Here is a 13,280-nt window from a genome sequence, read left to right as displayed (position 1 = left end):
TAAAAGCTTCAAGTAACATCATCTTTAGTTTTTACAGTAATCCAAGCGACTGGCAAGGTAAAGTAAATATATATGACTAAAACTTTGTGGCAGTATTAGCTAAATAAAAACCTAGCACTGAGGTCAAAGCAAATGCTCAATGTGGTTAGAAGGCAGAAAAACAAATTGCTAAAACAACGTCTTGGCCTATTGGTAAACTAGATCGGGGGGGGGGGGGTGGGGGGTGGGGGGTGTGGGTGGGGGGGGTGGGTGCGGGGGGGCGGTGTTAATAAATTTGTAATTGGAAGGGCCATCTTTATGGAACTTTCTCTTGAGAGATCAAACTTAAAATATTATCAACACTATGTAGAGGTATTTGTGTAGTAGTCTTATCCAAAATAGGATCTTCTGATACCATATAAATTCATTTTAAAGCTTCAGCTCATATTTTGAGGTTATTTTCTAGTATATGCACTACACAATTATAACATAATGCCATTTATTTACAAGAGTCAAAGAAAGCATCTCCAAGATCAAATATATACATTTTTAATAACTGAAATATTTACATAATGAAGCCATGTCAAGGTTCAACATTAAAAACAGTGTTTTGGTTGTCCTCTCAAGATGTTAAAAAAAAAAAAAAAAAAAAAGAAATGAAAAAGAAAAACCTAGTAACTCAAGCTCAGTTACATTATCCTAACCAGCCAGTCTTTCCTTTTTAATAAACAAACACGGCAACAGCTGCACCTAATTTGTTGGTTGGAACTGTTTAGAACTTGGTATTTTTCAAATAAATTTTGCCCCTGGTGATCTGAATTACTAATAAAAGCCCAAGGATTTCTCTAAACACGCCATCAATATATTTAAAGTTTGATGACTAGTAATAAAAATTTGTGGGCAGAAAACAGCCAAGAATGATTTCTATCTTTGGAAGAAAGATGAAAACATTTAACTACCATGGTGAAATCACTATTGTGTTTTCTCAAAGTCTCTTTTGTGAACTTACCTTATGTACTTATTTATTGGTGCTAGGGACAGACCCCAGGCCCTCTGTCATGCTATGCATAAGCTCTCCCACTGAGGCACTCCCTGGTCATTTGTGTTAAAGAAGGTGGGCTCCTCCCTGCCATTATATTTTTGGGATTAATCTTGTTTTATTTAGAGGAATACAACAAAATTAAATGAAGACAAGTGAACTGAAAATGTACTGAGTTTTAGAATTTTGAGCCATCAAATTAGGGGAGGGACAAGACTGTGATGTATCTATTATCCTATTCACAGAGAAACCCAAGTCTGGTCATCAGACTGCTGCTCACTGTAGAATACCACGCTCTGGAAAACTCACACCGTAATTGCACTAGTTATTTGGGTTGGCACAGTTATCAATTTCCTTTATGAGTCTATTGGTGAATTACGAAATGTTTAAGGGAGCCCAAAGAAACTTTTAAAAACTTTTATACATACATTCACATAAACACATTAATACAGAGATACATTAGGCATGAACTGTCTGCTAGCTTTTGGACTCTAGTTTTAAACTCCATGCCTTTACAAGGGCTTGCCATTTCTGATTAGGGGAGTGGGATGGGTATGACTAGTATTCAAATTATTCATGTTGGCGCCTATATAGTACAGTTTTAATATTAGGTGGAATTCTTCAAAAATAAAAAATAGAAACTGGGGAGCCATTTTAATATTTACAAGAAACAAATCAGCAGAACAAGATTCTATCAGCTAGGCTGTGTACAGTAGCTGCGGCTTATAAAACATACCAGTAACCTGTGCCTGGTGAGTACAAAGAGAACCAAGGATACAGATGGCTTTACAACCAAGTGAATACACAGGGCATCAACGAATTAGAGGACAAAAGAATTCACATTTTCTACATTAAAAAAATTACAGATCTCACAAATGTCTTTGAAGACACAGAAAATTCAAAGTCCTTTGAAGGGTGTGAAAGAAGAAATCTGAAATGTAACTCTGAATGAAAATGTTTTACTTCACAAGACCAATTTTCTTGGCTTCTGTTTCATATATCAATAATCTCCACATTTTTACTATAAAAACTTCTGCTTCTTCATCTAGTACCTAGAAGACAAACAGTAACACTTATAAAGATAATTATCAGTGCATCAAAACAACAGTAACATACAAAAAATACCCGCCCACCCACCAATCAACATAATGACTTAAAAGAACAATTGTCCAGTAGGAAAAATATCTTTTTTTATTTGTTTGTTTCTTTGTTTTTAAGAAAAAATATCTTAAACCAAACATTTAAGTTACAAAAGAATAATGACTCAACCAAATTCCATGGCTTACTATATACTAATTTTATCATATTTTTGTTTACTGGTTTGATTTTAAGACACAAAGCCCAGCCTAGCCTTAACTGTAAATGACACAGAGGATAACCTTACACCTTTTCCAAGTGTTGGGATTACAGGCATGTGCAACCACTCCTGCTTTCATACTTTCTGGATAACTTTTTTATTTTGATGTTAGTTTTATATAAGTAAATCAAAACCATGCCATAAAAAATAATTTATGGGGCTGGAGAGATGGTTCAGTGGTTAAGAGCACTGACTGTTCTTCCAGAGATCCTGAGTTCAATTCCCAACAATCACAAAGTGACTTACAACCATCTAATATAAGGCACCCTCTTCTGGCCTGAAGGAGTACATGCAGGCCCAGCACTGTATACATAATAAATAAATATTGTTAATAGCCAGGCGTGGTGGTGCACGCCTTTAATCCCAGCATTCAGGAGGCAAAGGCAGGTGTGAGTTCGAGGCTAGCCTGGTCTACAAAGTGAGTCCAGCAGAGCCAGGGCTACACAGAGATACCCTGTCTCAGGAAAAACATTTAAAAATTGATGATAATAATAATAATAATTTGTGAGGTGTGGGGCAGTGGCAGCACATGCTTTTATTCCCACCACCTGGGAAGCACAGGAAGGTGGGTCTTTCTGAGTTGAAGGCCAACCTAGCCAGCCTGGTTCCAAGACACCCAGAGTTACACAGAGAAACCCTATCTTGGGAAAATAATAATTTATAAAGAACTTAAATATATAAAACTATGTATCTTCATATAGTCATTTTATGGGGCTTAGATGACTCAACAGTTAAAAGCACTGGTTGCTCTTCCCAAGTTCCTCAATTCAATTCCCAGCAACCACACAGCAGCTCACAATCATAGGATTTGATACCCTCTTCTGTCATGCAAACATACGTGCAGACAGTACACTCATACACATGAAATAGATAAATAATCTTAAAAATTTATAGCCAGGTTTGGTAGCATATGTCTGTAATCCCGGAACTGAGGGAAGCAGAGGCAGGCAGGTCTCTGTGAGTTTGAGGTCTATAAAATGAGTCCAGGACAGCTAAAGGAAACAAACAAAACTGGCCTAGGGATATGTACGTATGTATTATGTATGTGTGTTCATTTTATTTATCCCATACCAAACTTATCTACCATCTTACCTAACACTTAAATATATATTATATGACACTGAATTAAGCGTTACATGAGAATTTGCTAGTCTTTAGGAGGCAGTAAAGAAAATTAAGTGAACAGCATCACCACAGGGTACAAGGATACTGAATAACTTACTTTTTCTACTGTCAAATGAATAAACTATGTTATTTTGCTATCAACTACATCATGTTCCCACCACTACTCCTGCCTTTAGCCTTTAACATTAAGGAAGGCTCTGGCACCCAAGGATGCTATGCTGTTAAGATTAAGGAAGATCTTACTTCCTTAAAGGCAGTGTCTATTAATGTCTCTTACTAGGACCTGGGATTTACCAAGTAGGAATGGGTGGACAACAAGCTCCAATAATCTGCCTGTCTCGGCCTCCTAATTCTAGGATTGGAAAAGCATAATACCACGCTCAACATTTTAAGTAGGTTTTGGGGACAAAACCTTGAGCAGTAAGCACTTTGAGAAAACTACTTATATGCACAAGAACAAGATCTGTGGGTGTGTTCCTGGTCTATAAAAAGTGTGCCCCTGCACAAGCACACTTCTACTATGTTTGTTGCAAAGCATCATACTTGACAGTAAGAGGTTTTAGCTACATGTGCTCCAAGCCTATAAAAGCTTTTTTTGTGAAAAGCAATTACCTGTATGTTTGTTTGTGGTGAAAATAATGTGCCCTGGAGCTAACACCTAGCTCCAGTAGGTTTCTCTAGTCCGCATCACAATCAATGCACTTGAGAATTCTAAAGTCTACCATATGCACTTGCCATCATTTAGACTAACACACCAATATTTTTAAAAAGATTTATTTATTATGTATACAGTGTTCTGCCTACATGAACATCTGCACTCCAGAAGAGGGCTTTAGATCCCATTATAGATGGTTGTGAGCCACATGTGGTTGCTGGGAATTGAACACAGGACCTGGAAAGAGCAGACAGTGCCCTTAACCTCTGAGCCATCTCTCCAGGCCCAAACATACTAATTTTATGGGGTTTTTCCCCCCCCTGAGACAGAATCTCAGTAAGTACAGGCTGAGCTTGATTCACCTGTTTCTGATTCCTAAATCCTGAGAATAAATGCATGCAATTCTATGCCCACCTTTACGTTACCATTTTACTGAGAGTAACCTTTTCCTAGTTTCTTAAATCTAATCTCCCACTGCCTGACTGGCATATCAGTCCTTTGACTCAAACTAGAGTGTACTAAAACATTTCTTCATAACTGGCCCTCATATTTCATGCAAAAATTTCTCATTTAAAATGCATACTTCTTCCTCTCCCTCTGCTTATAAAACCACAATATTAAATAAAAGTAAACACTGACCGTAATACAAAATCAAATCCAATTAGGAACTTGATTTTTCAGCATTGCTCACTCCAAAAATAAAATAATTGTGGAATCGGAATGCCTCATGTAGAGGAATTCCTATGATACATTCTCTGCATCGCTCTTAAAACTAGTAGATGCCACAGCTCCTCTTCAATGAAAGCGCATTCCCTAACAGCAAGCACGGTATCAATTCAGCACCTGTGAATCGACTTCCCAGTTTTGTACTGGTCTACTATTCTTATCAAATCTATGATTAAACCAATACAAATAAAAGAAAGGGGAAATCAGAATGCTTTAAAAAAAAAAAAAAATCAAGATCAACTGTTTTAAATGCTTGACATCTCCAGGAACAAGGTGTATGTCTGCAATCCCAGGACTCAAGGAGCTTAGTATGGAGGGCTGCTGTGAGTTCTAGGCTAGCCTGGGCTACAGAATGAGACTGTCTCAAAACACTAAATGAATAGATATCTAATAATTATAAATCTTTCTGCAAATGACTTTACAATCATACTCAAATTTTAATTCAGGCCAATAAAAACATCGGAAAATGCATTAAATTTATGAAGTAGATTGTTAACATAGACAGTAAGGGAACAATAAAAATACTCTCCCAACTTACCATGGCAACATCATCTAAAATGCTCTGAGGTGAACTATGTGCCATAACCTAAAAAAAAAAAAAAAAAAATGTCATGTTATGAAGAAACAAAACCAGAGGTACAAAACCTCTAAATCTGGGGGAATATTTCTTGTGCCTGAGCCATCACCTCCCAGCCACATCCTGTACAGTCTGTACATTTTTTTTTTATCCCTCATGTTATGCAACCTAGGCTGCCCTTAAACATAGGATCCTTTAACTCAGACTCCCAAGTGCTAGAATTATAGAAAACTGCTACACTTGGCTACTTTCTGATTTTAGTTGTTGTTGTTTCTTTGAAACAAGGGGTTTCAGTGTACAGCACTGGTTGTCCTGAAACTCACTCTGTAGACCAGAGTGGTTTTGAACTCACTGCCTCAGCCTCCTAAAAGCTGGGATTAGAGGTGTGGGCCTAGCGTGGCTACTTAACTCTTGATGCTATAATAATTATAAATGAAGAAGACATATTTGCTCTTCAAAATGGAAGACTGGCACATTTATATTATAGGCAATTATGCTCTTCAAAGCAGAAGAATGGCATTTATAGAGGAAATATAGTATTTCCCACTATAATAACCATATTATTAATAAAACCAAACTCTGCTTTAAGGACACACTACAAAATATATCTTGCTGGCTGATGGTTTGATGTACTGGTGCACACCATTAGTTTCAGTACTCAGAAAATAGAGGCAAGATCAAGGTCGTCCTGTGCTATATGAAACTGACTCCAAAACAAAAAAAAGTCCATAGGATTTAAAATATTGTTATATTTCCTACAATAATGGTTAAGAGACATCTTTTCATAAGCCTCAATTAATTCATATATAAATATAGTAAGGATAACAACATTGACTTGTATACCCTAAGATTGTCACAAGGTTAAAAGAGGGAAAAGTTACATAAAACAGAAACACTATGTCTGCCTAGAACTCTAATCAGTTAGTACATACAAAACACTATGAATGACAGGACTATTCTAAAGATGGGTGACTGACAAATCAATTGAGGAATTTCTATCTCTGCCAAATTCAAACCCAAGACAATAGAAAAGAAGAGAAAATGTAATTGACAACAGATAGCAATTCTGTCCTCCCTGACTCTGAACTAAAGCTGTGGCATGATGAGACTGACATGAGGTAGGTTTCTTTTAAACATCAGGTCACTTAATTAAAACTAAATTATCATGTACGCTGAGGAACTTTTTATATTTTAGGAAGGGTCTAAAATAATGCTGGGAATGGAGGAAGGGAAAAGACCAACCTTAGAACAAACAAAGTCAACTAGTGTAGCTTCTTCTTCACCTATGTATTCTATGATCTTCTTATTTATCCATGGCCTGATTCTGCGTTCCATCAGTATCTGCAAAATGAAGCCCGGTTGAAAATGAATGAATTAAAACTTTTTTCTTACAGTCACACAAAATTCACAATTTTTAAGATTAAAAAAAAAAAAAAAAAAAATCAAGTATAGGGGCACAGACTCAGAAGAGAGAGGCAAGCAGACCTCTGTGAGTTGAAGGCCAGTTGCATTACATTTTGAGATACTGCCTCAAAAATAAACAAATAAACATAACTACCATATGACCCAGTATTCTACATATGGGATATACCTGTGGGTGTACTGCACCCACTCTATACTGTACCACAGAAACATCTGAACTTCCATGGTTTTGCTGCTCTATTCACTACAAGAATGGGGAACCAACCAAGATATGGATGAACTGATGAAAGGACAATGAGATCTGACACACATATAAAAGCTATATAAAGAAATATAAAATGAAATTTGCTGAAAAATGAATGCATTGTGTGTGGGCACGCAAACAGCAAAAAAAAAAAAAAAAAAATCCACATGTGTCATGTAGCTTAGTACATGTGTAAACACTATTAAGCTGTAGAATGTGAGGAACATTTAAAGAGAGGACTTAGAAAAAGATAGTTATTAAGTAATGAAGGAAAGAATGTACGAAAAAAAAGAATATATATTATAAAGGGAGAGATATAAAGCTAATTGTTTTTCTAATTTCAACTATACAGCATTTTTGCTTTTATTATTTTGTATGTGATGGATAAGAACATAAAAATAAAAAAGAAGATAAAAAAGGGGCTGGAGAGACGGCTCAGAGGTTAAGAGCACTGTCTGCTGTCCCGAAGGACCTGAGTTCAATTCCTAGCACCCATATGGCAGCTGACAACTGTCTGTAATCCAGTTCCAAGTAATCTGACACCTTTGCCCCCACACCAATGCACATAAAATATAATTTAAATGAATTTTAAGGCCAGGCATGGTGGCGCATGCCTTTAATCCCAGAACTCGGGAGGCAATGGCAGGTAAATGTTTCTGAGTTTGAGGACAGCCTGGTCCACAAAATGAGTCCAGGGCAGCCAGGGGGGCGATCACAGGGAAACTCTGTCTCGAAGAAAATTTAAAAAAAAAGTATCTGACAGTGAAAGAATAAAACCCTAAGCAAGACTTTATGGCATCACAATTCTTCTATTTACAAATTTATTAAATGTATAGAGTTTAAGATTGGACAAGTGCTTGAGTGGCTGTCTTAATCTAGTCATGTGGCATTTTTCTTAGTGAGTTTATTACAATAAAATGATTTTTATGGAGGATTTTGGAGGGAGAAATTATCTCAGTGATACAAAAGCATCTCCCAGTCTGACACAGTGGTACACGCCTATAATTCCAGCACTTGGTGAGAAAGAGGAAGGGGAATCTCTTGAATTCAAGGCCAGCCTGGTCTAGAGTGAGTTGTAGGAAAGCAAGGACTACACAGAGAAGCCCTGTCTGGAAAACAACAAACCTGTCATGGCATCTCCTTAGTGACAAGATTCAGCATGACAAAGAGATTATTTCAACCTGTTTGTTATCACTAAAATCAAGTAAGACCACATCACATTGAAAACCAGCGCAAATGCTGCAACATGCAATGTGCTACTCACGGAATCGACAATAGACCAATCCAAAGGATAAGCAAAGAGCTCAGGTTTGGCTGTGGGAATTTTCTCAATGAGACTTTTAATGTGCTTGCGCTTTTCTTCAGTGTTTACGGTGCCTTTGGTGGCATTTTTATCATCTTCACCATAATCCAAAGGAACCAGTTTCCGTTTTCGGGGCACATCATCACTGTCTTCATCCTCAAATTTGTTAAAGACACTATCTACAGGTAGTTTCTTTCTCTTCACAGAATTAGGTTGGCCAGGACTATTGGAAGCACCTATAGTTAAAAACACCATCTTAGTACAAAACCAACATTTCTAAATGCTAAATCTGACAGCCCATCATCCCTCAAAAAGTGCAAAAATATACTTCCACAATTTTCCGACAAAGATCCCAACTGTAAAAAAGTAACTCTCTACTCACAAGTGCTAGAAAATTTAACTTTTCACTTCTTCTCAGAATTCGAGGCAGCTGGAGGTATAGGAGCACTAGTAGAGCTATGGAAACAATCGTGAGCTAGAAAGGCGTTGTTGAATGCTTTACTATCTACCTGCCAAAGAACTATGTATATATGAATTGGTTTTTGTCCTTAAACTCAGTGTTATTGGGACATGGGAGGAAGGACGAAAAAAGGAAGGCACAGCAAACATACCCAGTTTAAGACTTAGTCCTATTTTTGGCCTATGCTCCTCAGGCTGTTGTTGATCTGGTGAGTTTTCATGAGGAATAATAATACCACAAGGAGACTCATCCCCAGGAGTGTTGGGTGTTGCATTGCCACTGGCAGAGGACACAGATGGAGCAGAGCTGATGGGTCTCAGAGTAGGTTTGAGACATGGCTTTTGCTCTGGTTCTTCTTCCTCTTCCACAGGCTCCTCTCGTTTTTCTTCTTTTTCTTGCTTTTCTTCTTCTTCTTCCTCTGATTCTGGCTCTTGCTTTATTTGAGGCTGTCTGCGCCTCTCAGCCTCTTGTTCCATCTGCAAGCAAAAGATCAATCTGATTTAACTTTAGAAAACACTACTACCATAAATTCTCTTTTTCACATTATGTCAAACCATGGATAAAAAGATTTACTTAACTAACAGGCTCAATGCTGGAAACCAGGGTGGCGCACGCCTTTAATCTTAGCGCTCGGGAGGCAGAAGCAGGAAGATCTCGTGAGTTCGAGGCCAACCCGGTTATAAAGCGAGTCTAGGACAACCAAGGCTACACAGAGAAACCTGTCTCAAAAAGCCAAAACAAACAACTGAGTACTAGGAGCAGGAGAGATGCCTCAGGTTAAAAGCACTTGTTGCTCTTCCAGAAGAGCATTAACCCTGAGACTGTCTCAGATAAACCAAGGTGGATTGCTCCTGTGGGATATATAGGTCCATGAGACTGACTTCTGGCTTCCCTTAAACACACATACACAAAGTTTGAATTCAATTGAGCTTTATAATTTCTGAACTAGAATTACAGAAATACTAATAATAACCTTCCAAATATTAGCAACAAGTCCCAAAGATGTTGTGTATCACTAAAATATATCATAACTGACTTTTAAATGATAATCTAAATTAAAACAAATTACTTCACATGCTATGATATCTCACCCTCTGGAGCTCTGCATCTGGATCTGGATGTCCTTCCGCCAGTAAACGTTGTCTGATTTCCTCTAGTTCTTCCTTCTCTCTCTTCCTGTCTCGTTCATCAGCTTCCATTTCTTTTTCTCTATCACGCAACCGTTTCTGAAGAGCACTACCTCTGCAAAGTTAATAGGATTCATTTAGTAATCAGATCATTCCCTAGTACCTAAAATGTTCAATAATGCCTTTTCTCAGTACTAGAAACCACATAAATCAATGCTAACCTTGGCTGAATACCCAAGACAATGTGCTGTCTACATTAATGTGTATCAAGTATTGAGTTTTCATTTTAATCTGAAAAAACACACTACTATATCAAAAAGCCAAAATGACTTTCAAGGGAAAGACAGGTGCTTTGTGCTTATTCCACAATGAACCATCAACACTTAATTTGTAATTCTTCAGATGGTAAGGTAAGACAACGTAAGAATTCCTAATACACTTTGGGGTGAAGGTGTAACTCAGATAATACAGAGTGAATGTGTAATGTGTATGAGTTTCACTGTCCCACCACAACAACTGGGAGAACTGTGAATGACACTAATCCCAGCAACCAAAAGGCCGAGGCATGCAGCTGTAAGTTCAAGGCCAGCCTGGACTATATAGTAAAATGTATCATCCAGTTAAAGATCAAGTGGTTCAACCCACAGTTTTACAGTTCTATCAATATGAAGAGATGGTAGGTGGGGATCAGATGGGACACTTACAAAAAACACTTAAAGACAAATTCCTGGACAACGTAAATAGTTAAAATGTGTTAGCTATAACTTGCTATAAAAATGAACCTCAGGGGCTGGAGATGGCTCAGTGGTTAAGAGCACTGCCTGCTCTTCCAGAGGTCCTGAGTTCAATTCCCAGCAACCACAAGGTTGCTCACAACCATCTATAATGTGATCTGATACCCTCTTCCACAGATAAAGCACTCATATGCAATAAATAAAATAAATCTTAAAAAAAAAAATAAAAAATAAAAAATTTAAAATGAACCTCAATCATAGGCTTCCCTCTAAAACATGGGACTACTGAATCTAACAGACGAGCACACTTGATACCTGCATAGTTACGAACAGCCTATCAGTTCGCGCTTGCTTACCTATAGTACTTCGGGTCATCTCTATCATCATCATAATCTTCTAGGAATTCTTTTAGTCGTTTAGCCTCTTTAGCCTTTGCAGAAATGAAGGAGAAAGTATAAAAGAAAAAACTCAGGTAAGAATCAGATTACTTCCTTCCCCTTTCTTAGCAAAATATTTTCACCAAATCATAGCACTTAAAATTTATACTTCTCGGGGCTGGAGCACTGTCTATTCTTCCAAAGGACCTGGGTTCAAATCTCAGCATTCACAGTGCAGATCACAACTATCTGTAATTCCAGTTACAAGGGATCTGACACCCTCATACCAAAGTTCATGAAATAAAATAAAATAAAAATGCTTTTCATTTACGTCACATATGAGTATCACAGCAGACTATGTTCTTTTGGTGTTTTTGAAACAAGGTTTCTCTGTGTGGGCTTGTCTGTCCTCGACTTGTAGACCTTGCAGAGATCCGCCTGCCTCTGCCTCTCAAGTGCTGGGATTAAAGGCGTGCACCACCATGACCGACTTCATATTAAACTTTTAAACAAGTTGTCTTAAGGACATATCTGAGACATGAAAAACATCCACATATGGGCTAGAGAAATGGATCAGAGGTTAAGAGCACTGGCTGCTTTTCTAAAACTCCTGAGTTCAATTATCAACAACCACATGGTAACTCATAATCATCTGTAAAAGAGATCTGGTGCCTTCTTCTGTGGTGAAGGTGTACACAAAGGCAAAACTTCAAGGGCATGGTTGAGCACGCCTTTAATCCCAGCACTCAGGAGGCAGAGGCAGATGGTTCGCTGTGAGTTCGAGGCCAGCCTGGTCTACAAAGTTCAGGACAGCCAGGGCTACACAAAGAAACCCTGTCTTGAAAAAACAAAAACAAAACATACAAAAAATCCATGTGCATGGTATGTTAAATAAATATCTCTGAATATAATTCCCAAAATGTTCTTTCCCAATAAAACCTAAACACACTGTGAAGCAAAACAGTGCTACTTATTACATGCATATGATAGATAAAAGAATCTTAAATTTCATTAAGTATAATGCAAGATCTAGATTTAAATAATGTTTAAATGTTGTAACAAAGGTAAAGCTGCGACTTGGGAAAAACCATCTTCTGTCCAGAACTCTCATCGTCTTTAACATGATGGTTAATAAACCTTGAAGATACACAAAATCTTATTTTGGGAACATAAGATCCAACTGCTATATTTAAAACCTGCATGTATTTACTATGGCTTATATCAAAACACTATTAATAGATTTGTATCTATATGAAAAGGAGATATTGATTTCTGCCTTAACATCTGATTCTAAATCTATCACTCACTATAATTCTCTTTCAATTGTCTCATTAAGGATAACAAATGAAATTCCTAATGGATACTTTCATTCTACTTTAATTTGCTCAAATAAATTTGGTTTAATAATTGTATTGATAAGAAGGATCTATGATTCAGGGAATATATATTATCTAGTTGCTATATATACCCTTTGGTTAGTTAAAGAACTCCCTGTCTCACTCTGTTTTCATCTTGAAGAGTTTTTGAATGAATAATATAGAAACTAAAGATAAAATAAACTTCCTATTCTGACAGACACAACATATTTTTTGGTTTGTTGGTTTTTTAAGATAGGGTCTCACTATGTGGACCTAGTTGTCCTGGAACTTAGTATGTAGACTAGGGTGGCATGAATGAAACTCAAGACATCTGCCTGCCTGCTTCTGCCTAGAGTGTTGGGGTTAAAGTCATGAGCTACACAACTGGGCCCTACAGAACACACTGTTGAAGCAACTTTTATCACTACACTCCCCAAATATGCCAGATGGTTCCTGCTTTAACACTCATCAGTGTAAATGAAACTAATGTAATCGTATGACAATGTAAAGAGAATATGGTAAGTGCTAACTAAATACTTCTGCTTAAAACACTGCCAAGAGCCAGGCATGGTGGTGCACACCTTTAATCCTAGCACTCGGAAGGCGGATCTCTGTTGAGTTACAAGCCAGCCTGGAACAGCCAAAGGTCTGCACAGAGAAACAATCAACCAAAAACACTGCCAAGAGAGACTGGACAGATAGCTGAGTGCTTAAGAGCTCTTGGCTGCTCTTCTAGAGGATGTAGGTTCAGCTCCCAGCACCCACATGGCAGTTCACAACTGCCTCTAGTTCCAGTG

The 13,280-nt window shown here is 37.6% G+C and overlaps 1 protein-coding gene across 4 annotated transcripts in view; it reads right to left on the bottom strand.

Moving 5' to 3' along the window:
- Positions 1–453: 453 nt before the first annotated feature.
- Positions 454–13,280, bottom strand: part of Rbm25 (RNA binding motif protein 25) — a 47,722-nt gene continuing 34,895 nt past the window's right edge. For all 4 annotated transcript variants that reach the window (XM_051148751.1, XM_051148776.1, XM_051148759.1 and 1 more), the window contains 7 exons: positions 11,105–11,178; positions 9,979–10,129; positions 9,039–9,363; positions 8,389–8,663; positions 6,701–6,799; positions 5,420–5,467; positions 454–2,070 (listed from right to left, as the gene is read on the bottom strand). In XM_051148751.1, the coding sequence (XP_051004708.1) occupies positions 1,978–2,070; positions 5,420–5,467; positions 6,701–6,799; positions 8,389–8,663; positions 9,039–9,363; positions 9,979–10,129; positions 11,105–11,178 (1,065 nt within the window). In that variant the 3' untranslated portion in view covers positions 454–1,977. The remainder of the gene's footprint in view (positions 2,071–5,419; positions 5,468–6,700; positions 6,800–8,388; positions 8,664–9,038; positions 9,364–9,978; positions 10,130–11,104; positions 11,179–13,280) is intronic.

The sequence above is a fragment of the Acomys russatus genome, chromosome 1 (genome assembly GCF_903995435.1).
Source record: "Acomys russatus chromosome 1, mAcoRus1.1, whole genome shotgun sequence".
Taxonomy (NCBI): Eukaryota; Metazoa; Chordata; class Mammalia; order Rodentia; family Muridae; genus Acomys; species Acomys russatus.
This window is presented reverse-complemented; position numbering and strand designations above follow the sequence as displayed.